Here is a 24,895-nt window from a genome sequence, read left to right as displayed (position 1 = left end):
CCTTTTAGTCCCGTCTTTTTTTAATTTTTTTTATCAGAGAATGAAGGCAAACAATAACTCCTGTGAGCTGACCGAGAAGGAATTTTATCATCGGCCTTCCAAAAGCAAATTATAATGTTTTGGAGCTGCTTTGGGGCGCTCTCTCTTTTGGCTGTCCTGTCTCAGTGCCAAGACCATTCGCATACCAATACCAGGGGAAGCTTGGCAAGACGTGGGCCCCAGTGTCGCCGTACCGATGTGTGCCACAATAAGAGAGCGGCGCAACTGACGGAAGTCTTTGTCATTCCCTGTGATTCAGAGGAAAGAGCTCTGGCTCGCTGATAAGCCAGCTTCAGGGTCAACCATTTGAATTTATATATCACATTTCTAATGTGTTTGTGCACAGAGTGTATATGTGACTACAGAGGGACAGCGTACGGGGTGTGCGACGCTACAGGCCGCTGCCTGTGCCGCCAGGGTGTGGAGGGGGAGCGATGCGACCGCTGTCGACCAGGACGCCACTCCTTCCCAACCTGCCAGGGTGAGAAAGAATCACCACGCCACTGGGCATTCAGCGTAACCCGGCTGTTAATGTGAATGTTGCTGTGAACAAAGACAGCATGCTAGAAAATGAAATGGGGGATTTGTTTCCACATGGCAACGGAGCCACCAGTGATATTTTGGACTAATTGCAGACAGTTAAACAGGACTTTTATCATTAATATAACAAGAATAATTGACAGTTTGTGCTTTTGTTGTTACACAAAAAGTGTCCCTTCGTTTGCTTGAACCTGCTTTCACTAGATTCTGGAGCATAAACTTCGAGCAAGTCTAAGCTTAATATGTTTTACAACCATGGGGCCCTAACATGCCCCTCTTGAGAAGCCCACACCAACAGAATCTATTTCATCTTATCATCAGCTGCTGTAATTTTCACACGGCGTTTTTATAAATGTATGTTTTTATGCATCTAAACCAATTCTATGTAGATTTGAAGGAGCCCTGCAGTCATAAACAGATACATGAATGATTGATTTTGGACTAAGAAGTGTCTTAACTGCCTCCATCTCTTCCTCCAGAGTGTGCCTGTGACGGGGCTGGCGTGGCTGACGGCGTGTGCAGTCCGAGCGGCCAGTGTATCTGCTTTCCCAACTATACGGGGCAGGAGTGTGACCAATGTGCGCCAGGCTACTATGGATACCCCGACTGTGCTGGTGAGTGGCTCTGATCCCTCTATGCCCTCCAGTGTAACTATGACAGATAAACCAATTGGGTGCATGGGATCTGAGAGCCGATGGAAAAAATGTTGCCGGCGGCTTCCCTTGGCTTATTGTGGCGTCTTCTCTGTGGAACAAACATGCTCGTTCTCCCACAGCATCCCGTGTTGTCATTTATTTATTAATGTATTCTGCACGACACAACCTGTTCACAGAGCAGTGGAGCATGAGAACTACATGGACCTGTTCCTTATAGGGAATCGCACTCCGGGGAATAGACAACAGGGAATCACTGAGGAAAAATCACATTATGGAAGAAGAAAAACAAAAAAACAGCAGTCATTTTGAACCCTGTTTTCGTAGCAGATTCACCCAACCCCTGTGATAATAACGCTTACATTTATTATAACTTACTTCTGCTTGTTTCCTGTCCCCAGTCTGTCAATGTTCACAGGAAGGCTCATATGGCAGCATATGCAACCCACTGTCGGGTCAGTGTCTGTGTCTCCCAGGGGTGGTGGGCCAGCAGTGTGACCACTGCGCCTCTGGACTCAGGTTCCCCCAGTGCTCAGGTAACCAGATCAGGAACCATCATAGTTATGTATGAAGTCATATTGGGAGCATCCGTTAGACCAGTAGTGTTTAATGTGGCAGGTTCCAGAAATGTTTTATTGTTTAATTATATCTTGTAGCTAGTTCTCTCCTCAGTCTCCCTTCCTATAAAACTATATTCGAGCCATGTTTTGATACACAATTTACTGATTTACTAATTTTAACTTTTGTTGTGGATTAATTGTGTGCTTTCCAGCCCCCATCAGTGTGTGTAACCCAGCAGGAACTGAGGTCACTGATCCTCAATCGGTAGGCTCATTTTCTTTGTCTACCAAAGCCCAACTCCAACCATGTTTTTATTAGCCTTGATAACAGAAGTGGTCACAGTCTAATTCCAGCACGGGGCCCGTTGGGTGTGGATTTACATGACCTCAAAGTTGTACAACTGATAACACTGCTGCTAAAACGTCTGGCAGCAGATTTCACAAGGAAGTGTTTTGCTCTGTAATGTAAATGCAATTAAAATAAAGGAAAAGAGACTTCCTTCCGTTTTGAAGAGGAAGATCAACAATGGGTTTCTGGAAGGCTCTTCACCTCTATTTTGGATCAAGTGCTATGTTTGAAAGAAACAAAAAAAATGTCCAGTCATTCATGCACTTTAATCAATTTAATCAATCAGATTTTAAACAAATTTTCAACAATGTGATTCCGTATGTGTTTTTTTTTTTCAGGGCTCCTGCCGCTGCCTAGCCCACGTAGAGGGAACCCTGTGTGACAGGTGTAAACCCCTCTACTGGAAACTGGCTACAGAAAACCCCCGTGGCTGTACGGGTAAGTGATTGGAAATCTAATCTAGACTATTGGCTTCATGTAATGTACGGTGTAAGACAATACCAAAAAAGGAGAACATATTTAGTTGACCATCTGCAAAATGTGCCCCAGCCTTATTTTTTCTCTCAAAGAGTATTAGTTCTGATCACTGACCACATTTCTTTCCCACTGTATTAAATCATCCGTCGCAATCTGACAAGGCACTGATGGGGGTCTTGGCCCCTCTTACCCAGAGGACATGTCAACATTACCCCTGTCAACAAGGCCGGATCTGCCTTCCTGTCCCTCAGAGAGGAGCTGAGGAATAACACACACAACTGCAGGCAAACTCCTGTTAACTGATTTTGAGTGTGGAGCTGTAAGGGAGCCTCTGGGATTTCATGCTGGGATTTTTGCAGTAATGAGTACCCAGTGGCACATTAAAAACAATACCTTTGGAATTCTCCAGCCCTCGCAAATAATTACTCTGTCCTAACCCTCTAAAAATGCTTAAAAGTGGGGAATAATAAGGTGGCTCCGAGTATCCAGCCAGTGAGGGAACAGCTTCAGGCTTTGTCCAGATACTTGTCTAATGTTACAGAACAAGAATGTTGCCACTACCACATTACCTGAAGACACAAGACCGAAGGGAGTGTGTGTGTGTGTGTGTGTGTGGGGGGGGGGGGGGCTTTTAATATCCTAAGAATGTCTCTGGTTGACTGGCCGGACATTAAGTTTTATTCACTGTGTTGAAAGCAAGTTGTGGCCGTAAAGCTCTTTTGGACCTTTGATGTGCAGATCTCTGAAGATTGAGGCTTTTCCTGTTTCACCCGTGAACGAGACAAAATCCTGTAATCAGAGTCTATTCACTGTATATTACTCCGTTATGCTTTCATAACCTCTCCCCTCTCCCTCTGTGTCTCTCTCATACCAGAGTGTCGGTGTGACGTGAAGGGGACCCTGAGTGGTGTTGGAGAGTGTGAACAGGTGAGTTTTCCATCATTACTACCGGTGGCTGACACACATCCGTTGAGCAAGTTAGGCTCTCATCATACAGAGTTTTGACAGAGTCGCTCAGCCTCAATTGTGTTCCGTTTATTCTGTTTGTCTCTCAATCTCCTTGTTGTCTGTTTGTGTAGAAAAGTGGACAGTGTCACTGTAAGCCTAATGCACGTGGACATGCTTGTGAAACCTGTAAGGATGGATACTTCCTGCTGCAGAAAAAGAACTATTTAGGCTGTCAAGGTAAGTTGTCCTTCTTCACCGCATCTCCCTTTCATTGTATGTTCTGTTAACTATGTTACTATTGCGAATGATCATATGAGGAGTAATGAATATACACGCAGGCCGTTACCTTCAGGCGTGTAGCAGAGAGAGGACATGGGGAACTCAAATAATAATGACCTTTTTCTCTGCCTGATAGGTTGTCAGTGTGACGTAGGCGGTGCCATCGACACGGCGTGTGATGAGATGTCGGGACAGTGTCGTTGTCGGAAGGACGTAGTTGGCCGTGAATGCACCGAGTAAGATGGGGCTTTCTTTAATATCATAATGCATAATGGTACGTGGCCACAGGATCCGGTCAAGGTCGATGTTTCCCATTCATTGTCATTATATGCAGCTGTAAAATTAATTCTGGCAGCGCAAGGGTTTCGAGAGATGGGGGTGTCGTCCTTATTTGCATAAAGTTGAGGGTTAGCCAACTTTATGCAAATCAGAGGGTGTCCAGCGCAACTTTTACGCCTCTGGAAAATCCCCCAAAAACTTTTCCTGTATCTGTTCTCGATCTAAAAATTAACTTATATTCTAAACTTTTTCGGGTTTATAATATAAGAGAAGAGAGTTTCCAGGAGCAGACAGTCCACGAGTGGAAGCAGTGGTCCAATCAGGTGGCAGCCCATCAAGCGTCCAACGTTGGGAAGCAGAGCGACCCCTCACATCCAAACCCCCCTGTGGGCGTGTACCATTAGAATTCAGGCAAAATTGAACGTGCAATATTTTTCCCTTTCTGCAAATACAACATAGTTATCATTTCCATTTCCATGCACCTTGTCAGGCCCGCACCAAGCCACTACTTCCCCACTCTTCACCATCTGAAGTTTGAGGTCGAGGATGGCACCACGCCAAACGCCAGACCAGTGCGCTTTGGTTATAACCCCCGAGAGTTCCCAGATTTCAGCTGGAGAGGTTATGCTGTGATGTCTCCTGCACAGGTCCGTACATATTCGCATCGGTACCTTGATGTATTTCATACACTGAATGTGATTCTTCTCGCAAATTACAGTGCAGCCAGTTATTTCTGCCACTTCGATAACCTTACAGCTTCCGTTTTCAACCCCCTCTGATGCCACTGTGATTGTTTTGCTTTTACCTCTGCACGGATATACCTGCCTCAAGCACACAACCTTCTATTGTATCAGGGGGCTGATGTGGGATTGTGGACGCCGGCTCTCTTCAAACTAACACTATCTCTCTTCAGCCGGAGGTGATCCTCACGCTCACCCTTGGCTTTCCTGGCCCTTTCCATATTGTAATGCGCTACTCCACCCCCCAAAGAAAGGGGAGAGCACGAGTGAGAGCGAGGATCTTGGTGGCGGACGGAGCCGTCTCTCAGTCTTGCTGTGACTGTAAGTGAAGGGCCTGCCTTCCTTTGGCTGTATGTTCCTCTCTTCCTCTTGCTTGCTGCCTGTTGATTAACCCGCTCTGTTTGCTTGAGTTCGCTGCCCCACCGGAGATGATTTGTAACCTTTCTCATACCATTATACACTCATCGCTATTCAAACCAAGGCAGTCAGCTATGTGTCGCTCTCGTCCCCGCAGAGTGAAGTCAGAGTAACGGTGCATGTTGACCGAAAAGAGGAGAGGCCGCACTTATTCCGCGTGGTTCTGCGGTTCACTAACCCGAGCAGCGCCAGTGTGACCGGTAGCATCGGGGCTGCCAATAACAGAGGCGCCGCAGGTGAGGCTGCCTCGGGCATTACATTTCATGTTCATTTCATATCATCAAATCTAACTCAGCATCGATGAAATCGCAATAAATAATCAATCTGTGGCGTGATGTGTCTCATGCTGATCATGCTCCTCCCGTCATCTGTGAATGTGTCACGAGACAGACATTTCTGCTCTCTTTTCCTCAGGGTCGGATCAGAGTAAGGAAGTGATATTCCCTAAGAGTCCCTCCCCATCCTTCCTCACTGTCCCAGGAGAGGGCTTCGCTGAGCCCTTTGAGTTGACCCCTGGGACGTGGGTCATTCACATCAGGGCAGAGGGGGTTCTGCTGGTGAGTTTCTGAAGAAGACAAGGATGTAGAAATGAACTGGAGTCTTCTTGTGCTGTATTACACTTTGTTAATTTGAGAAAAATAGCAAATGTACAACAGATTAAACACTAAAGTTTATTCCACCTTGTTGCTCCAGGACTATTTAGTGCTGCTTCCCCGGGATTACTATGAGGCACCTTTGCTGCAGGAGAAGATCACCCAGCCCTGCACATACTTACCCTCTGCTAACAAGGAGACAAAGTATGTCTTGAACATCTCTCTTCAGTCATTTTGAGCCCTGTCCCTATTTCATATTCACCAATAAAAATAAAAGTTTAAGTTTTCCCATATAGAGTTATTGGCTACGGAAGTCTATTATGATACATATCAGGGGTTAGCTTGTACAAGTGTTATGGCTTTTATGGCGTTTTATGGCATTTTATGGCTATAATAAATCATAATATTCAGATGTTTTGCTACACTCCAAAGGGAAAGGAGAGAAATCACCTAATTCTTCAGCATTATGCATCACATTAACATAAAGTTATTATAGATTATATAACGGATAGCGATCAACAATCCCGTCGAATGACCTTGTATACTAAGCAATGTTCTCATGCTATGTGAGCCTTGACTTCCACATCAACTAAAGCAAGGACGGTTATGTCTTATCATTCTTACTGACTCTGCCTTTGCCTGTGTGTCTCTGTGTCAGCTGTCTGTTGTACAAGCATGTGGCCATGGAGGGCTTCAGCGCTGCACTGGGCTCGCAAGGAAAACTCTCCAGCCGCAGCGGGCGCAGGAGGAGGAGGCAGGCTCGTGTGCACCAGCCCACCCCAGATCACCCTGAGATGGCCGCTCTCGATGGCAGACAGGTACAAGGCCAGGATAGAGAGCTTTAACCCGTTGCTGTTGGACTCCGAGTTTGGTTTCAATACGCGTGTCCCTTAAATCACGAGCAGGCTGAGAGCACTATAAAATAGACTCTTATCCGCTATTTCAAAGTGCAGAACAAAAGCAGAGGATTGGGCTTTTGGCATCGGGACTGTGGAACTGGAGTTCCTTAACGTGAACCAGAATGACTTTGTGTGATCTGTGTCCTGTAGTTGCAGCTCCAACTCAGCCTGCGCGTGCCTCGTCCTGGCCCGTACGCCCTTGTCCTGGAGTACGCCAGCGAGGTGGACGCTGTCCAGAATGTCAACATGGTCATCGGCGACCAATCAGGTGGCCAGACCCCAGCCAGGGCCAACATTTACAGTTGTGCCTTCAGGTGAGTCCGTTGTCGTGTTTGTCGCTCCAGCTTTCAAAACGTCTTTACAGTGTGGGGAAAGTGTCGTCAGCTGACGCGCGTCTTTAACCCCTCGCAGCTTCTTGTGCCGGAGTGTGGCAGTGGACATCAGTAATAAGGTGACGGTGTTGCAGCTCGCGCACAAGACGGAGATTCTTCTGCAAACGTCCACGACATCGATGCTGCTGGTGAGGGAAATGTTTCCACAAACAATTCATGGGAGCTCATTAAAAAGCAGCGGGCACTTCAATATTTGTCTCTTTCCGTAGCACAAAGTCTATGCAGTCCCCGCGGAAGAGTTCTCCCTTGACTATTTAGAGCCGAAGGTGCTGTGCGTCTCCACTCATGGCCGCTTCACCGAGGACAGGTAAGTCACCTCGAATAAACCATTCGCATTAACCACACATGATCAACACCCAACGCTGTAATTAAGGAGATATGCTTTATGATCAGAGCGCTGTGTTGTGTTATTGTTTCGGATTGTGGAGACACGCATCTGTTTCCCAGGTGTGGTGGCACACAGTCCTTCACACAGTCACCTGAGGCTGACCTTTGGGTCAAACCCTCTCTTTTTCTCTGTCACGCTGAATTTACTGACTGGGGTTAGATGTTACAGTGACATATGTGTTCACAGCTGTCCATGTGCAGTCATTTACTGTCATTTACTGTGAAAATGAAGGTAGAAAAGAATCCTTTGAAAAAGAAACATGTCACAAAAATAAATGATGGTAGTTGATTTGAAAGCAAAAGTAAATCTTTTAACTCAACTTAAGATAACATACACATATACATGCTTAATATGCCACACGGGTTATGTCCATGCCTTTAAGGCTGTTGCCTTTTAAGTGGTTCTATGTTAATTTACGGGTTATTCAAATAGTTTGTGACACATTCCCTACCTCACAAAACATTGCTTCCTTGTTTACAGAATAATAAATGTCTTCTGGGAAGTAGAGAGTACAAGTAGGAAACATGTCGACATGTTAATGTGCCAAAGCTTTCCTCGGACACATGTGTATATTTAGTGTGTGATGTCAGGATTACTGCACATTGATGAGAGAGAGTAGGATAACCAAAGGATTTTGAGATTTAAAATAGATTATTAGAGATGAATCTTGTTTTATTGGTCCCTGACCCCTCTCCTAACCATAGTGGCCTTATTCTCCTACAGTAACACTTGCCAAACACTTATCAACAGGCTTTAAGTAACAACATCTTGTTGCTGTTTACTGTTTCCAGTCGGCACTGCGTTCTGAGGCAATTGGACAAGCCAACCTCAGCCTGGGTTTTATACGCTGCCCGTGATGGACAGCTATCTTCGGCACCAGCTGTTTCCCCCCAACAAGGAGAGAATGAGGACTGGAGACGGAGACGGCAGATCGGGGTGTTCCCCGTCCGCGAACCTCAGAGCGACGGGATACTGCTTAAATTCCCTCAGGTAAAAACTTTATTGAATAATCTGATCCTTTCTGGACTTCATCCTGCTGCTGCTGAGTTGAAGACATTCAATGAGCCACCTCTGCCCTGACATTCATTTTCAAATTCACTACAACACTTTTTTTCCCCCCAGACGGAGATCAATTTCACTCCCAAGGTGCCGCTCCCGGGCACGTATGTGGTTGCGGTCCATTATCACCAGCCTGAACATACCTCCTTCCCTGTTGAGGTCCATGTGGACGCAGGGCGTGAGTGGAAGGGTGAGTGCTTTGGAGGAAGTGGTAGGCGGATGCCCGTTAAATACAATAAAGTGTAGGAGTTTATTGGCTCCCAGTGGTCATACGCGTGGCTACTCGGGCAAGAGTGGGAAAGCTTTCTCAGTGGGGGGGGGAGGGATTCCTCTTTTAAGAGCAGATTAAGTCCCTGGACACACTTCCCTATATGGCTTTGGCGTTGACACGGATTATTGTGCGGCATTCTCGCGTTTCTTGATCTTGTCTCGATGCGACTTCTCTTCTCTTCCAGGTTCGGTAAACGCATCCTTCTGTCCCGCCGTCTCAGGCTGCAGGGAGGTTGTGACCGCTGATGGGCGCATTGCCTTCGACTTTGAGCAGAGTTCTTGGCAGCTGCCCAGCATCTCTTTGATCGTGCCACCTACAAAGACACTTATTCTGGTTTGTGGTCAAGTCAAACACCGTCCAAATGATGTTTCGCCACTACATTAAATGAGAAATATACTATAGAACAATTAAAAAATAAAGTTACATACTTCTGTGTAAAGTCAGCCGGTCTGAGTAGTGTGCCTGTGTTTTGTTCTGTAGTTGTTCAGAGTACTTGGCATACTGAGGTCCTCCCTCCTCAGTGTTATGCCATATCCCCAACAACAACAATGAAGGGACTGTATTCCACCTGGCAGCCACACTCGGCTTTCTAAAAGCTAAAAGCTAAGCTCCTAAACTCTGTTGGGCGGAGGCAGGTTGGGCTTTGTTTGCCTGTTGTTACCTTGCTTTACTTTCCCTTCTTCCGATAAAAAGAAGCAGAAAAAGATGTGGCTAAAACACTGGAAGTCCTCCTATATCTGTTTATCCCTCTGCGCCATACTGTTGTGAATATATTAAGAGAAATAAATTGAAGTTTCGGGTGAAATTGTGTGTTTTTTGGTCCTTTCTAATCCTTTGTGTCTTTTGTGTAGGATCATATCTTGTTGATTCCCGATAGCAGTTACACCCCAGATCTCCTGAAAGAGAAGCCGCTGGATAAATCTGCACATTTCATACAGCAGTGCAGAGGAGAAGGGTTCTATATTGAGTAAGTATGTCTGTAAAACCAGCCGGACTCAAATCCATTTGCAATGGTACTTTAAAGATTTGATCAGTTGTTCATTTATTTCATCATAAGCTTTTCTCTCTTAAAGAAGGTTATAATAAGCCATATTGATGCTTTGTTTGATTTTTGTGTGCAACAATGTATTTATTCACCAGCTAAACGGCACAGTGGAAGATTTTGGAATGGCGCCCTCTGGCTGCGATAATAGTGTATAAACTCACATCTGTATTTGAAAGAACTCCTTTTATTTCCCTGCCCCATCAGCCAGAGAACCTCTCCCCAGTCCTGCAGAGACTCTGCCCGCTCTCTTGTAGCGGCCTATAATGACGGAGCGCTGCCTTGCGACTGTGACAAGTCCGGCTCTACCGGGACCACTTGCCAGCCAGTTGGAGGACGGTGTCCCTGCAGGCCGCACGTCATCGGTCGGCAGTGCACTAAGTGCGCCACAGGATACTACGGCTTCCCTTACTGCAGACGTGAGTGAACGTTCACATCGGACTTGCGCCGGTGAGAATGCGAGGCCTCTACTTGGTTAGAAACGCATCTGAAATACCCTCCATCCCTCCTGTAGCGTGTGAATGTGGCCGCCGGCTGTGTGACGAGGTGACCGGACGCTGTATCTGCCCGCCTCAGACGGTGAAACCTGCCTGCGATGTGTGCCAGGGTCAGACTTTCAGCTATCACCCATTGCTGGGCTGCGAGGGCTGTGGATGCTCTCCCGATGGCATCAAGGCCAACGCAGGCCTTGACTGTGACCTCATCACCGGACAGTGCAGGCAAGTGGAAACCTGCCTAACGACAAGGCTGGGCACTTATTACATGTGGACGTTTGTGCTTATTAGTAAGAACACTGAAGTAAGCAGTGACAGTGTTTGTGTGTCCTGTGTATTAAACCAATGATACAGGATTTAAACACATGTGATGCCATGTTACGGACATTTTACGTGACTGATATCAAAAAGGTTCTTGACATAACAATAAGTCAATTAATTATAATACAACTAAAAACAAAAGAAACCAGTCAGAAAGAATATGTTTAAGTTACATTTTGGAGGAGTATTAATGGTATGGCTGTACAATCTCGTCTGTAATTTACAGAATTTATGAAACGGCTGGAATGTGAGGCCTGTAGCCTCTAACAGAAAGGGAAACATGACACCAAGCTACTTAGAGTGATTAATGGGGTCGTTAGTTCACATGCCAGTCATGTTAAAGAAACTATGCAAGGTGGCAGCATAAACCAACATTATGTACATATCATTTGGTCACGCTGGGTTTTCCTCTCTCAGCTGTATTTGCGAATGTAGTTTTTTTTCCATACTTTTGATAATATCTGACAAAATCAATGCATGAGCCACACATGCCATCCATAATTTGACTAAAGATAAAGTGGCCTGACTGTGTAATTTTCTGTAGTTGCAAGCCTCGGATTGGTGGGCGGCAGTGCGACCGCTGTGCCGCAGGTTATTACCGCTTCCCTGACTGTGTACCGTGCAGCTGCAACCGGGGCGGCGTCACATCGGACATCTGCCACCCAGACACAGGCAGGTGTCTCTGCAAGGTGAGTTCATTTCAGCGCACTCGCTGATTTAAAAAAAAAAGAGAAAAAAAAGAAAAACCAACTCCCTCTGGCTCATTTTGGTTTCTTTCTCTTCCCTTGCTCTGACTTTCTCTCTATTTATTACGGCCGTGTTTGTAGAGGAATGTTGCTGGCGTCAAGTGTGTGACCTGTCGGGAAGGTTCCTTCTATTTCGACCCCTCCAATCCTCACGGCTGTACCAGCTGCTTCTGCTTCGGAGCGACTGACCAGTGTCAGAGCTCCAGCAAACGCAGGGGGAAGGTGTGTTTGCTTTTCGTGCCCCTGCATGTCAATGAATGCCTTTGGAAAGGTTTTCGCCTGCAGAGCTTTCTGTCTGATTGCAGTTATGTGGTGAACGTCATTTATTTTTCTTCTTTTTAATGAGAGCTGCACATCCAGCTGCGATTGCATAGTGGTGATTTCATTGGATTCTGGGTACATTCTTGCTTGTCATATTATGTGTACGTCGAGTCCAAAGCATATATGTAGTCTGTGATTTTGTGTTCACCGCGAACACAGCACCGTTTGCGGATGGCTCTTTCACTTTGACCCACAAATGTTCCCTGTTGAAAGTTGGTGGAGATGCAGGTGTGGCGCTTGGAAAGCCCCGATCAGGGGGAGGTCACCTCGGTGTTGAACACAGCCAGTAACACCGTGGTGGCAGACATCCAGGAGCTCCCTCCGACAGTTCAAACTCTACACTGGGTGGCACCATCGTCCTACCTGGGAGACAGGGTGAGTCAGTGAGGGCAGAGAACACCATGAACAACAATGTGTTTACTATTGTTAAGATATGAAAGCAGATAGCTTTATAGTTTTAAAAAGATCAATATAGAATTTCTTTAATTTTTTCGGCGGGGGGCTTAATTGTCTTCTTATCTTTATCCCTGTCTCCATTTACTCACTTAACATTAACATTTGACAATACAATAATGTTGCTGCGATGCCATTTTAAACATGTAATTTAAAAGACTTATTTGGAAGTGACAATTTAAAAGTGACATTTATGATTCAATTATATATTATAAGTAAAATGTATGTGCTATCTGACCATTGTTGCATCCAGTTGTTCAACCCAGTAGAGCATTATCAGACCGATTAGTTCACCCTCACCTTCCTGTGGCAACTTCCGTGTTATTTTCCCTTCAGATAATTCAGATAAACTGTCTGGTTTTTTTGCCCTGATCTTCATCGTTTGACCATACAATCTTAATAATTAGTAATTTATCTATTATTCTATGGTGCCAAATAGAAATTATGGCCTCAACTGTTTTTTTTTTTAGATAAGCTGACAGATATTTGGGCTTTTCCCCTCTCTCTTAGGTTTCGTCTTATGGTGGTTTCCTCACCTACCAGTCCAAATCCTTTGGGATTCCCAGTGAGGGCATGACTCTCATGGACAGGAGACCTGATGTCGTGCTGACTGTGTGTAGTGCTACTTGTGTCTTCACTCTTAGAGCTCACATTATTTTTTGAGTGGTAGAAACACAGCTTATTTATCTGTCTTGTTATTTCCCCCCTAGGGTCAGGATATGACCCTGATCCACATGGCTCCACAAGTCCCACTTCCAGACAGGCTGTATCAGGCCAGGGTCCAGCTCTTGGAGGTAAAGTACAAACCAGTGTCTCTTACAATGTAAAGCATCACTAAGCTGTGATTTTAATTAAACCACAAGTGTTGGAAGAGGATGAACCGCACGCTGCTGACTTTTTATACATTGTTTAATCTTAGAGCCAGTTACGAGGTCATTCAAACCAATTAGTTGATTCCTTTTTGATAATCTACCTATTAGATTATAAAATATGTTTGTGTAATGTAGATTTTCACCCCAAAGTGGGGCTTGTGAAAAAGTCTCTGAATGTCAAACACAGTACGGATTCATCTTCTGGGGAGTGTAAATGTGCTTTTCAAAGTTCACAGAAATCCGCTGTTAGATTTTCTTATTTTTGTGATCTGTGAAATTTAATCCTGATAATGGTGCTGGAGGAAAGGTCACCAAAGCCATTCAAGTGCATCCTCAGAGGACCATAAATACTGATTTCTCAGCATTAATCTCCAAATAACTGATCTGTTGTCTGCAGAGAAACTGGCGCCATGCTGTCACCAACAGGCCGGTCTCCCGAGAGGAGCTGATGATGGTCCTAGCCGGTCTGGTTGGCTTGAGGATCCGAGCCTTGTACTTTACTCAGACCCAGCGACTCAGTCTAGGAGAGGTGGGCCTGGAGGGGGTGACTAACACAGGGACTGGTGGTCCTGGAAACACGGTGGAAGATTGTTCCTGCCCGCCTCAGTACACCGGAGACTCCTGTGAGGTGAGGAGTTGAAAGCCCATCGAATATCCTTCTATACTACTTTGTCTTTATTCTTCCTTGAATACAAAAAAGGTGTAAAACATGTCACAAACCCAACAGCAATAGAATTAAAGCCATAAACAAGGGTAGCATCGTTACATGTGTAGTCGTGGTTACGCTCGCCTTTTCAACCTGACTTTTGTGATCCGATGCGGCTCAGCTGTGTCGGCATACGTGCGTCCACACTTGATATACCTGATTGGATATATAAACGCCACTTGTTGTATTTGCTGCTCGTTCTTCCTTTCTGAAGTATAAGTAGACTTTCTATTTATTGACGAATAGCTTCCAACAAAGCTTCTCCCATTCACAGTTTCCTATAAATTCTTCACAATATGAGTTTCCCGACATGATGTGAGACCTACGTTTGGTTCATTGTCCGCCTTGTCCACACCTCGCTGGGATCTCGTAACCACGGCCCTGGTGAACTTTGTGTTCTTTGTCGACAAACATTGGCCGGAATCTGGCGTCATTGACTCTTCCTTACTGAAAAAAACGTCCATACTCAAAATGTGTATTTTCTACACCTCCAATGCAAGCTGTAGGTGTGTAGATGAACTACGTATGATGGTGGGAGATTTGGATAATGTCAGGCCTGAGAAGCAGAGGAGACAACAAGCAGGGTGGAGCAAGGTGTTGATTTGAAAGAAGCCTCTCTTCACCCTTGAGGCGGTGGACCTCCTCCTCATATTTTTAAGGGGTGTCCTGACACGCCTGAAACACGTACCACACACCACATCCTTTTCCGAGAGGAAAAAAAACCATCGGCGGAGCAGCTTTGGATGTAATGTACTGGAAAATACCAGCCGGAGAGCTGGGATATGATGCACAGTCACGCAGACATGATATTCGTGATTATACAGCTATAATCTCTGGCATGGCTACAGAAATGTAGTGCAAACAACCATGATGTAGTTGCCAAGGAAAAGATTCACTGGAATTCTTTTCATCCTGCAAATGGTGCTGACTTGAACGAGTGTGCCGGTGCTTCCCAGATCGGATTTGCAGTTTTGCCCAAAGTTTATAATTATAAACAGGAATGGAGCAACAGCTAATTAAAAGGGAGTTTTTCATGAAGCACGGAGCATTGAATAGCGGAGAGAAACAGTAATACCAAGAAATGTTATTTCTTGTTTGTAAGAGTGCCGTTGCCAAAGCCGTGGTTACCTACCTGTGTATACGTGAGCAACAGTCTGATCGGGAGTGTTGAAAGGAAGTTGATAATATGCGCCCAGAGGCGGTGTGACAGGGCGCCTCACCTTGAGTAGTACACGGGGTGCGGCCGCACATTGTTACTCATAAACCCGAGTGCACCAACAGTATGTGTGCACGCGTGTGTGTCAGTGCACCCGACACACCCAGTTGTGTGTGAGGAGAGTGATTCAGGTGTGAGTTTGTTGTCTGCACTGTCTGAGGATGTCTGACTTTCCTCTCAGTCACATATGTTTGCACCGTTATAAACCACACACACACACACACACACACACACACACACACACACACACACACACACACACAACGCTTACTCAAACTGAATTGTACAGAATCTTAATACATGTTTTACTTGCTTTTTCAAGTAGAGGCTTTATCACCACACCCTTGCAGCTTCAAGTAAACACTAAAGCATTGAACAGCGTTGCCATTTTCCTCTTCTCTATTCAGAAATACTGCAGAAATCAACTTATTTTAGGGCTGAGTGCAGAGGCACGTGCATGCACCAACATGATTATGAATGTGTCTCGAGCTATCATGTTTACGTGTGTGTGTATGTGCGTGCGTGTGTGTGTGTGTGTGTGTGTGCGAGTGTGTGTGTGTGTGAGTGTGTGTGTTGTGTATGTGTGTTTTTTCGGGAGAGAGAGAAAAAAGAGATGGATCACTTGCATGTGTGTGCTTGTGTGCTTGCATACACTCATGCTGATCTGCCGGACTGACTCAGGTAGGAGCTGGGCGTGTTCTCTCTGTGTACGTGTGTGGGAGTGGGAGTGGGTTCATTTAAGAGGCTGAAGCAGGGCAGAGTGGAGCATTATTTCACACGGACTAAACGTTAGGAATGTCAGATATGTGTATGGACAGACGGCGGCGTACGGGGGTTTTGTTACTGCTATGTTGGACTTTGATTGGACTTTGCTGCGCTGGCCACAGGCCCCGAGAGAGAGGGGAGCGAACCCGCCACACCAGGCATCATGAAAGATGGTCCCAAGGGATACGGGACCCTTCACTTCACGGACGGGGAGCTCAGCGGATAGAGTATCCATCACTGAATGATGAAGGCACCCAGAGGGTACGCTACCCCTGGGTACAAGACAGAGGACAAACAGTTCACTATCCTTCTGTCAATGACAGTGGCGCAAGTTCTCAGATTCAGGTAAACATGCGTGAAGATGCGATGCCTCTCGATGTGGAGCTGTAGCTCCTCAACGTATCGGGTGTGGATTGGAGGTGACGTTAAGACCGTTATCTGTGAAAGCAAAGGGCAGGCTTTGGCTCCTCCGTGTTCATTTTTAATGACACTCACCTCAGGTCAAGGTTATTGTTTACCACAGCAGTCTGGGAGAGCAGGCTTTAATCGTCCTCTCTGGAAACACTGCAGCTGTGTTTGCAGGTTTATTGATTTAGTCTGTCGGCTACAATATGATAATTTATGTATCATCATGATATGATAATATATGAATGTAGAATAATATAATACAAAACCATATACTGTTAATAATTGTCGGCAATGTTGCAAATCAATAACGCAAATCAATAATCATTTTCTACAGGATCTTTACTTCAGAAAAAATGGATTCCACTCTATTAGCCGAAAACAGACACTCCTGTCTGGTTATTTAATCTTTACATCATCTCTATATTGAATTTAAAAAAAATATATATATCCATGAAATTACATTAAAAATAATAAATACCACCTCGTATCCTAACTTTTCTACAAGCCTGAGGTTTCTTTTGAATTCAGCTATGCTTATGGAGTGGTACATCTGTAAGTATGGGTAACACTATTAAAATAGCATTATGTTGGGTTACTATGTCTTTATATGTGTGTGTTGTTTTTCTTCTTCTCAGAAATGTGCTCCTGGTTACTTCAGAGACCGCAGTGGGCTTCTCCTGGGCCGCTGTGTGCCCTGTGAGTGCAACGGTCTGGCTGACGAGTGTGAAGAGAGGACAGGAAAGTGCCTGGTAAGAAACACACTCAGCCCCTATCAGGGACTTCATGACCACAGGCCGGCAGTAGACACCCACACATACCTCCGGTGTGAGCCACAGATTAATCAGAGTCTAGACCCTGTCCTCTTCAGGGTACATCCGTGGGCCACTTCAGAAGCACTATTTGATATGACTTCCTGAGCACCGGTAACGGGGCCCCTCTCGCTCGTCATTCTTTATCCTCGACGGGAGGACGAGCCTTTATACATTTCAGAATCTCAGCCATCTCTGTCGTGTTTTTGTTGTGCAAGACACTCAAGACCGGACCTGCGTGTGTAATACACACATGGATCCGCACCCCGGCAGCTCAATGCCAAAACGGACAAAAAAAACCTGGCTGAATAGCAAACTCTCTGATTGATTGACGGGGAATCATCTTTTCTCTTTGCCCCTAGACGTTTGCATTCCTGCGGTGTGATGACAGACTTGATGTGTGTTTGAGTGTAGGAGGCTCGCTGCAGTGCACTCGCGGTGGTTTAGTTGTATGCCTCGCGTGCAGTTTGCGAGTGGGTTTGATGAAGACTGTATACATTGTGTCATTTTCAGAGCTGTCAGTTCAACACGGCTGGGGATCGATGTGAGCGCTGCAAAGACGGTTACTATGGAAACGCGGCTCAGAAGGCATGCAGAGTTTGCCCGTGCCCATTCAGCCTGCCTGCAAACAAGTGGGTGAAAAAAAAATTAAGAAAGATACGGCGAAACTGCTTTACTATAATTCAATGTAAATGTGTGTTTCGAGAGTTAATCCCTGAACTCCTTGTCTGTCTGCAGTTTTGCGATAGGTTGCAAAGAAGTATTTGGAGACTTTGAGTGTAAATGCAGAGCCGGCTACCGCGGAGACAAGTGTGAGAGGTGAGTGTTGTATGGATGTTAAAATCATGTGCAGATACTGTGTATGTTCTTATTCTTTAGGCTCACACGTTTCTCTGTTTAACTTACGTCTCCGTCCCCATAGTTGTGCTTCTGGTTACTACGGTGATCCATTGATACCAGGAGGAAGTTGTCGGCCCTGTAATTGCTACGGCAATGGAAACAACTGTGATCCCAGGACTGGAGGTAAGATTGTGCACTGCCCTTTTCATTAATCAACAGATTATTTCAACTCTTTTTTTTTTTTTTATCCTCAAACACAGTCATCAATAAAGTTTAAATGTCCCTTTTTTTTCCAGTTTGCAAGAACACACTGGAGCCGGGAGACACAAACACAGACGAGCACTGCCACGGTGAATTAACACAAATGATTGAGATGTGATGCTGTGACATGCAGGCATGGGGGGGGATCATGGGACAATTGGCCCAAAGGAACAGACTTGCAAAAAGCAATTGTGATGATCTCTTCCTGGTTGGTCTTTTTCAGTGGCATTTTGTCGGTGAAGACCAGGACTGCGTTCAGTAATCCATCCATGCGTATAGGTTACAATAAATTGAGTACGATCCCTTGCTAATCCAACACTTGTTTGTCTTCTAGAGTGTGATAATTGTGCTCAGACTTTACTACATGATCTGGAGAAGCTGGATTATGAGCTGGGAAGGATCAAGAATAAAATGGACAACGCCAGTGCCAGTGCCACATCTCAGGACAGGCTGAAGAAGCTGCAAAAGGCTGTGTCAGACACCAAGGTAACACTGCAGTGTGCTGTAACCCAGCACCGCAACTCTGAAGGCTGCAGATAGGGCTGAAGATGAGGTGAAGGACACTTATATTTTAGTAGTCATAGATTCGGTGTAGACACAAAATCCACAAAACAGATCCAGATGCCAAATGCATGGTTACAAGAACAATGAGACACATTGTCATTTTATAGTCTCTACACTTTCCGTCGCAAACTAAAACTATACCTTGAATAGGGAAGGTAGCGCCGTAGTAGCACTTTAGTAGCACTTAAATGTCTCTTACTGATAGCACTTTGTAGTTTAACTTTATTGAAGAAATTGTACTTTCTCGATTCTTGTTGTTCTGAGTTTGGACTCATGGTTTAATGCACTTATTGTAAGTCGCTTTGGATAAAAGCGTCAGCTAAATGACATGTAATGTAATGTAATAATTTGCACCATTCACGCGTCCATTTATTTCACAGACACACGCACACACAAACACACACACACATGATGGCACAGTGTGGGTGTGCTTGTTCAAACATTGGAGATTCCAGCTGATAAGCAATCTCAGGGAAATGTGTCTCACAGCCAGAGCGTCAATCCGAGTCAGTGACCACAACACTGGATGTCAGTGCTTTGTCGCACCGACTTGTCGTTCCTCATTCTCTCGTAATCTTACGTAATCGCCTTCATTTGAGTGAGCATCATTGTGGATTCGTAAGGCACAAGTGAATAATCAATTTTGCGAACGACCCCCATCAGCCTCAAGCCTCAGAGCTCGACCTGCAACATTTGAATTCTCCTCAGCTTCGTTCACATTTCTGCTCCTGTGCGTTCTGCAGATTCTCGTCAACAAATTCGGCTCCGCCGTAAACACCCAGAAGTCCAGAGTCAACCAGCTGGAAGAGGATGTGAGCACTCTCTCAGATGACATCAGCACACTCAAAGACAAGGTAGAGTGATGGAGATGAGGCCTACTGGAGTATTGTATTAAAATATCAGTGTCAAAATGTGTATACATGTGAATTGTCGGTCTATATTTTTAGGCAAATAAGAGGGCTGCTGATGCTGACAAGGCTGTGGCCGATGTGGGAAAAACCCACAAGAGGGCCAAAGATCTGGACTCAGAGATTCAAAACATGCTGAAGAAAATCCAAGGTACAGGAAACTTAAGTTTACTGTCTAAATGTCTTGTTATCTTCTTTCTTTTGCCGTCCTAGTTTCTTCAGTTTTCTGCATTTGTCGTTTATCATTACACGTCAACTCATAGTCTCCAATACAATTGAATGACGCTCATTATAAGAGCCGACATGTTTTCTTGACTGAGTGTTGTGCTTTTTCCCCGTGTGTTTGAAGCTCTGCTGGACCAACTGAAGGATGCAGGCACAGGTGGTGATGCGGTGCCCAATGATAACCTGGCTAAAATGCTCGAAGATGCTCAGCGCATGGTGAAGGAGATGAAGGATAGGAACTTCACCCCTCAGGAGACAGCTGCGGAGAAAGAACGAGACGAGGCTATGAAACGTACGATACTATACGATTCTATACTTCAGTAAATCCTTCCAAATCCCTACAGTTGTTGTTGTTGTTGAAAAAGTTAAACATCCCTGCAGACTGGTCAGAAACATGTCCATTGACCTATTATTTTTCTATTTAGTGCTGGACCATGTCAAGGCTAATCTCACTAAGCAGTGCGACAAGAACCAGGCTGCAGCCGAAAAGCTTCGGGGCCTTCTGAAGGGTTACGAGGCCAAGCTGAAGGACCTGGACAAGGCTCTGAAGGAGGCAGTGGACTTGGTGAAAAAAGCCAATGCCCAGAACGGGCTCAATGCTCAGACACTGGGAGATCTGCAGGTAGAAAAAAAAGTAGAGCTTGTTGATTTGTTTAATGAACAATCAGTGCATACATGATGATTGGGGATGTACTGTACAGTGGTTTATAAGTGTACGGTATCATGTCAACGAAGTGAAGAATACCGTATAGGTTATTATTGCTATTTACGGTTATTCCACAGTTGTACTCTAAACAGATGCATGTGCTCCCGACAGAAACGTATTAAAGACTTAAAACAGGAGCAGAAGACTGTTGAAGACCAAATGACCATGGCGGAAAAAGAGCTGCAGAAAACCGAAGACTTGGTGAAGATGCTATCTGACAGCAAAACGGTACGTCTCGGCAAACTGTAACTCGCATGTCCTTTGCCCTGTAGCTGTCTTTTGTACTCGGCGTGAGCCACACCCTGGCGCACTGTACACAACGTTACATAAAAAGCCCTCATCTCGCTTCTCACACGAGCGCGCTGTCGGGTCGCAACATGCCGTCCGTTACGCATAACTTGCACCCATTCACCTGCCCTTCCCCTCTGTAGGAATATGAACAGCTGGCAGCACAGATGGATGGCGCCAAGACTGACTTGACGAAGAAGGTGAATGAGATTGCCAATGCCGCTGCCAAGAAGGGCATTGTGGAGGCTGCAGAGGAACATGCTAGGAACCTTGACAAGCTGGCAAGGGACCTTGAGAAGTAGGTTGCTTATAATAAACACACGCTATCCCTATTATAACCTGAGGTCTAATGAGCTATCCTCGCTGGTTCAGTGCTATTCGAGCGCAGTGTGTAATCTGCATCTGTTCTCCATGTGCCCCTTGTTTTCCTGTATTACAGTGCTGTTAAGAACACAAGTGGACGGCCTGAAGTTCGGAACGCCAAAGACGCTATCGATGCCTACAAGAACATCACAGATGCAGTTAATGCCGCTGAGGCTGCAGCTAATGAGGCCAAAGGTGCAGCAGACAACGCCCTGAATGTAAGCCACAGACTGGATACCTTTAGAAAATGAAGTAACTGCCCACTCTTCTTGGAATCAGTGAGGATATTCGAGTATCGTGTTCCCCTTTCACCGAATCGTTTTTCTTCTTCTTCCTTTTAGAATTTAAACAAACAGAAGCTCACACAAAGAGCGACAGACCTGAAAGAGACTAGTGATGACCTACTGAAGAATGCAAAGGATGCAGAGAAAGACCTTCAAGGTATTCAGCCCTACTTTTAAACTGTTGTTTTTAAAATAAGCCAACAGCTGATCACTAATTCTTGTGTTTCTGTGAAAGGCACTGAAGCCGATGTTACTGACCTGAAGAAACGCTTGAATGCTGCTGGCAATAAGAAGAACGCTCTTCAGAATGACCTGCTCAATGTGAAGGACACATTAAACAACATCAAAAGAGGTAGAACAAGTCAAGGCATTATGGCGTGGTCTATTGCCAGGGTTCATATTTATCCTAATCACTCATTTTTTCAAATCAGATGAGGTCAGGGATATGATTGATGACGCCAAGAATCAGGCAGCTTCAGCCAATAACACGGCCACTAACACTATGAACAAACTGAATGACATCAAAAAGGAAATTGACAAGATCAATCTTAGTCCTGTTAACTCCAACCTGGGCAAGGTGCTGGATGATGTGGACAAGTCAGGTGAGAGGCCTTGCGTCACATTAGGCAATACTTATATGACAGAATAACCACTTTTTAAAGATTAAACATTAAAGTACCGCTTGCTTTACACGTTACAATTTCTTTCTCCCGCTTATCTTCTACATCCAGTGAAGAACTTGCTGAAAACCATCCCGTCTCTGAACGATAAGCTCTCAGAGGTGGAGAACCTGACCTCGCAGTTCTCAACCCTGAGCAACATATCTGAGAACATCAAGAAGATGAAGGAGCTCATCGAACAAGCCCGGGATGCAGCTAACAGGGTGAGGTCCCACTCTGTAATCCATGACCCACCCCGAATCAAACCGACGCATCCTCTATTTTTTCCTGGGTGGGTCTAATTCCCTCTTTTGTGTGTTTCCTCAAGATTGTGGTCCCGATGAGTTTCCTGGGCGATGGCCACGTGGAAATGCGTGCGCCGAAGAATCTGGAGGATCTGAAGGCCTACACGTCCTTGTCCCTGTCGCTGCAGAGACCCGAGGACAGGGGTGATGGAAGACGTAGACGCAGACAGGCCGGCGACAAAGGAGACATGTTTGTGTTGTATCTTGGCAATAGAGATGTAAGTGACTCCAATGTGACTAGATTCATGTAAATATGTACTTTAGTCGTGATTGTACACAAGGCATTAACAAACTGTGTCTCATAGTCTTCGAAGAACTACATGGGTTTGGTTCTGAAGGCCAACGTGCTGTACGGGGTGTACAAGCTCAACGGAGTCGAGTATTCCATTCAGTCGGGCTCCATCTCCAAGTCCCCGTCTGAGCCGGCCCAGTTCGATCAAGTGGACTTCCAAAGGTAAACTGACAGCTGGTTGTAAATCCCCTGTTCTCCGTGTTTAAGTGCACATGTATCTAATTTCCGCTCCTATCCACTTGGACTTACTACATAGCGTTTTGTGGACAAAAAAAAGAACCAAGGGGATTTGTGAAGAATGTGAATGTTATGAATGTGATTTTCTTTCCCCTTTTCCGCTTTAGGATTTACCAAGATGTACAAATGAACCTGACCAAAGATATCACCTCAAACACTCCCACTGAGCCAATTGTGAAAAACAACAAAGGGGAGGAGAGCAAGAACCTCCTGGACATCAGTCCCAGCGATGTTGTTTTCTACGTCGGAGGCTACCCTGACAACTTCACTGTAAGCAACAAGGAAATAAGAACAGCAATACATTTCTTTGTTTTCAACTAGCACAGGTTTTATTAATACCTTTCTCTGTTTTGCTTCCCCTCAGCTGCCAGCGTCTCTCAGCTACCCCAAGTACAAGGGCTGCATTGAGTTCTTCTCTTTAAACAATAAGGTCGTCAGCCTCTACAATTTCCAAAAGGCAGAGAATATCAATGTGAAGGTTCCATGCAAGAGGTTTGTCCTAGCGTGATTAGTGTTGACTAAACATGTCTGTATGCCTTTTCGATGGCATGTTACTCTGCCATGATTTAAGCCTGAAAATATCAGGTTGTTTGAATATCGTATTGCCATCTAGTGTTCGACCTTTTCAGTATCGCCCCACCCCAGTGATGCCGTCCCTGTGGCATGAATGGATAAAAGATTTCCATCCCATCCCTCTGTGGTAGCGCCCCGAACAAGGGTGTTAAATTTGTCACTGGCCCTTTCTATGCGGCGCTTGTATGATCTCCATGTATTTTTTATTTTTTTGAAGTTGTTGAGATCTGCGTGTTTCCTCACAAAGACATGTAGGTCAGTTCTTTCCCTGCCCTTTTCCCAGCGCATGCTTGAGTAGTTTACAGCCCCACTGTGATCCCTGAATAAGTAGAGGAAACACTTTGAAGATTGTTGAAGTGACAGACATGAGCAAAGGCTATCTGTCTGTAACTTAAGGCATGCATTTCATCATCAGATCTTTGAAATATAATTTCTTCGACTTTTTTACCCTCTATTTAGATATGTACGTCCATTGGATTCTAGCTACTATGAAGGCACTGGATATGGCAAAGTGGTTATAGATAAAGAATCTAGCCTGCTCCTCATCGGTATGTCCATCTATTCTCGCTCAGAAAACGGTCTGCTGATATACATCGGAAGTGAGGTAAATCATTGTTTCTGCTATCGTTTGTGTCTATAAAAACCTTCTGTTTGAATGACTTTTGAGTAGAATTATATGTACTATTTGGTTACTTGATTTCTCCTCCATCATAGGACAATTACTTCACCGTGACGATTGAGAAGGGCTTCGTTGTCATACGTAGTAATTTGCAAGCCGCTCCAGCTATAAGTACATCGAAAACATTCCCGGTAAGAAGCTTTTTTTCCGGTTCTGTTTTCTGCAATCGCTCGATCACCGCGACTCAACCGGATGCCGTTTGTAAACCAAGAATCTTTAATTTAACCACATCTCGCTCCTCCGTCCTTTCTTCAGACAAGCGACTGGTCAGACATCCTCATTATTCGTACAAGCAGTGGGAAAATGACTGTCCGCATGTCCAACAAAGAAGTGGTCACAGCCCAAACTAGCTACGACAACAAAGCATTTAAAGAATTCTATATTGGTGGCGCCCCACAAGACATGAGGGAAAAGTACGCTATTCATTTTCCTCTTAAACATTGTACGTTGAAGTCTATGTGGTCAACCTTTTCCCACCTTACTGAGAGTATTGTGTTCCTCTTCACAGATATAATATCACCACACTGCCATTTAAAGGATGCTTGAAGAATATGAAGCTGAATAAAAACTTTAAGCCTGTTACCGACCCAGTGGGCATCAGCAAAGGGTGTCCCACGGACTCCTTGGTAGGACAATGACCTCTGCATCCCGAACCAGTTACCAGCATTCATATCA

General features: G+C 45.1%; 1 protein-coding gene across 1 annotated transcript in view; it reads left to right on the top strand.

The window, feature by feature from the left end:
- LOC117746094 (laminin subunit alpha-3-like) overlaps nucleotides 1-24,895 on the top strand; it is a 50,741-nt gene that overhangs the window by 17,831 nt on the left and 8,015 nt on the right. The window contains exons 13-65 of the mRNA XM_034554934.1: nucleotides 386-520; nucleotides 1,059-1,193; nucleotides 1,634-1,768; nucleotides 2,005-2,057; nucleotides 2,480-2,579; nucleotides 3,493-3,545; nucleotides 3,698-3,803; nucleotides 3,982-4,081; nucleotides 4,615-4,771; nucleotides 5,379-5,517; nucleotides 5,696-5,838; nucleotides 5,975-6,078; nucleotides 6,533-6,692; nucleotides 6,924-7,087; nucleotides 7,185-7,293; nucleotides 7,375-7,472; nucleotides 8,345-8,543; nucleotides 8,676-8,802; nucleotides 9,068-9,216; nucleotides 9,735-9,850; nucleotides 10,133-10,344; nucleotides 10,440-10,644; nucleotides 11,285-11,429; nucleotides 11,568-11,708; nucleotides 12,021-12,182; nucleotides 12,771-12,872; nucleotides 12,971-13,054; nucleotides 13,530-13,760; nucleotides 16,863-16,976; nucleotides 17,550-17,668; nucleotides 17,775-17,855; nucleotides 17,959-18,059; nucleotides 18,173-18,226; nucleotides 18,472-18,623; nucleotides 19,445-19,555; nucleotides 19,649-19,760; nucleotides 19,959-20,126; nucleotides 20,260-20,456; nucleotides 20,652-20,768; nucleotides 20,972-21,126; nucleotides 21,268-21,409; nucleotides 21,533-21,632; nucleotides 21,711-21,827; nucleotides 21,907-22,077; nucleotides 22,207-22,358; nucleotides 22,463-22,657; nucleotides 22,745-22,893; nucleotides 23,076-23,238; nucleotides 23,333-23,460; nucleotides 24,001-24,145; nucleotides 24,256-24,351; nucleotides 24,476-24,633; nucleotides 24,729-24,846. Of these exons, the coding sequence (XP_034410825.1) occupies nucleotides 386-520; nucleotides 1,059-1,193; nucleotides 1,634-1,768; nucleotides 2,005-2,057; nucleotides 2,480-2,579; nucleotides 3,493-3,545; nucleotides 3,698-3,803; nucleotides 3,982-4,081; nucleotides 4,615-4,771; nucleotides 5,379-5,517; nucleotides 5,696-5,838; nucleotides 5,975-6,078; nucleotides 6,533-6,692; nucleotides 6,924-7,087; nucleotides 7,185-7,293; nucleotides 7,375-7,472; nucleotides 8,345-8,543; nucleotides 8,676-8,802; nucleotides 9,068-9,216; nucleotides 9,735-9,850; nucleotides 10,133-10,344; nucleotides 10,440-10,644; nucleotides 11,285-11,429; nucleotides 11,568-11,708; nucleotides 12,021-12,182; nucleotides 12,771-12,872; nucleotides 12,971-13,054; nucleotides 13,530-13,760; nucleotides 16,863-16,976; nucleotides 17,550-17,668; nucleotides 17,775-17,855; nucleotides 17,959-18,059; nucleotides 18,173-18,226; nucleotides 18,472-18,623; nucleotides 19,445-19,555; nucleotides 19,649-19,760; nucleotides 19,959-20,126; nucleotides 20,260-20,456; nucleotides 20,652-20,768; nucleotides 20,972-21,126; nucleotides 21,268-21,409; nucleotides 21,533-21,632; nucleotides 21,711-21,827; nucleotides 21,907-22,077; nucleotides 22,207-22,358; nucleotides 22,463-22,657; nucleotides 22,745-22,893; nucleotides 23,076-23,238; nucleotides 23,333-23,460; nucleotides 24,001-24,145; nucleotides 24,256-24,351; nucleotides 24,476-24,633; nucleotides 24,729-24,846 (7,079 nt within the window). The remainder of the gene's footprint in view (nucleotides 1-385; nucleotides 521-1,058; nucleotides 1,194-1,633; nucleotides 1,769-2,004; nucleotides 2,058-2,479; nucleotides 2,580-3,492; nucleotides 3,546-3,697; nucleotides 3,804-3,981; nucleotides 4,082-4,614; nucleotides 4,772-5,378; nucleotides 5,518-5,695; nucleotides 5,839-5,974; nucleotides 6,079-6,532; nucleotides 6,693-6,923; nucleotides 7,088-7,184; nucleotides 7,294-7,374; nucleotides 7,473-8,344; nucleotides 8,544-8,675; nucleotides 8,803-9,067; nucleotides 9,217-9,734; nucleotides 9,851-10,132; nucleotides 10,345-10,439; nucleotides 10,645-11,284; nucleotides 11,430-11,567; nucleotides 11,709-12,020; nucleotides 12,183-12,770; nucleotides 12,873-12,970; nucleotides 13,055-13,529; nucleotides 13,761-16,862; nucleotides 16,977-17,549; nucleotides 17,669-17,774; nucleotides 17,856-17,958; nucleotides 18,060-18,172; nucleotides 18,227-18,471; nucleotides 18,624-19,444; nucleotides 19,556-19,648; nucleotides 19,761-19,958; nucleotides 20,127-20,259; nucleotides 20,457-20,651; nucleotides 20,769-20,971; nucleotides 21,127-21,267; nucleotides 21,410-21,532; nucleotides 21,633-21,710; nucleotides 21,828-21,906; nucleotides 22,078-22,206; nucleotides 22,359-22,462; nucleotides 22,658-22,744; nucleotides 22,894-23,075; nucleotides 23,239-23,332; nucleotides 23,461-24,000; nucleotides 24,146-24,255; nucleotides 24,352-24,475; nucleotides 24,634-24,728; nucleotides 24,847-24,895) is intronic.

The sequence above is a fragment of the Cyclopterus lumpus genome, chromosome 17 (assembly GCF_009769545.1).
Source record: "Cyclopterus lumpus isolate fCycLum1 chromosome 17, fCycLum1.pri, whole genome shotgun sequence".
In the NCBI taxonomy this organism is placed as follows: Eukaryota; Metazoa; Chordata; class Actinopteri; order Perciformes; family Cyclopteridae; genus Cyclopterus; species Cyclopterus lumpus.
This window is presented reverse-complemented; position numbering and strand designations above follow the sequence as displayed.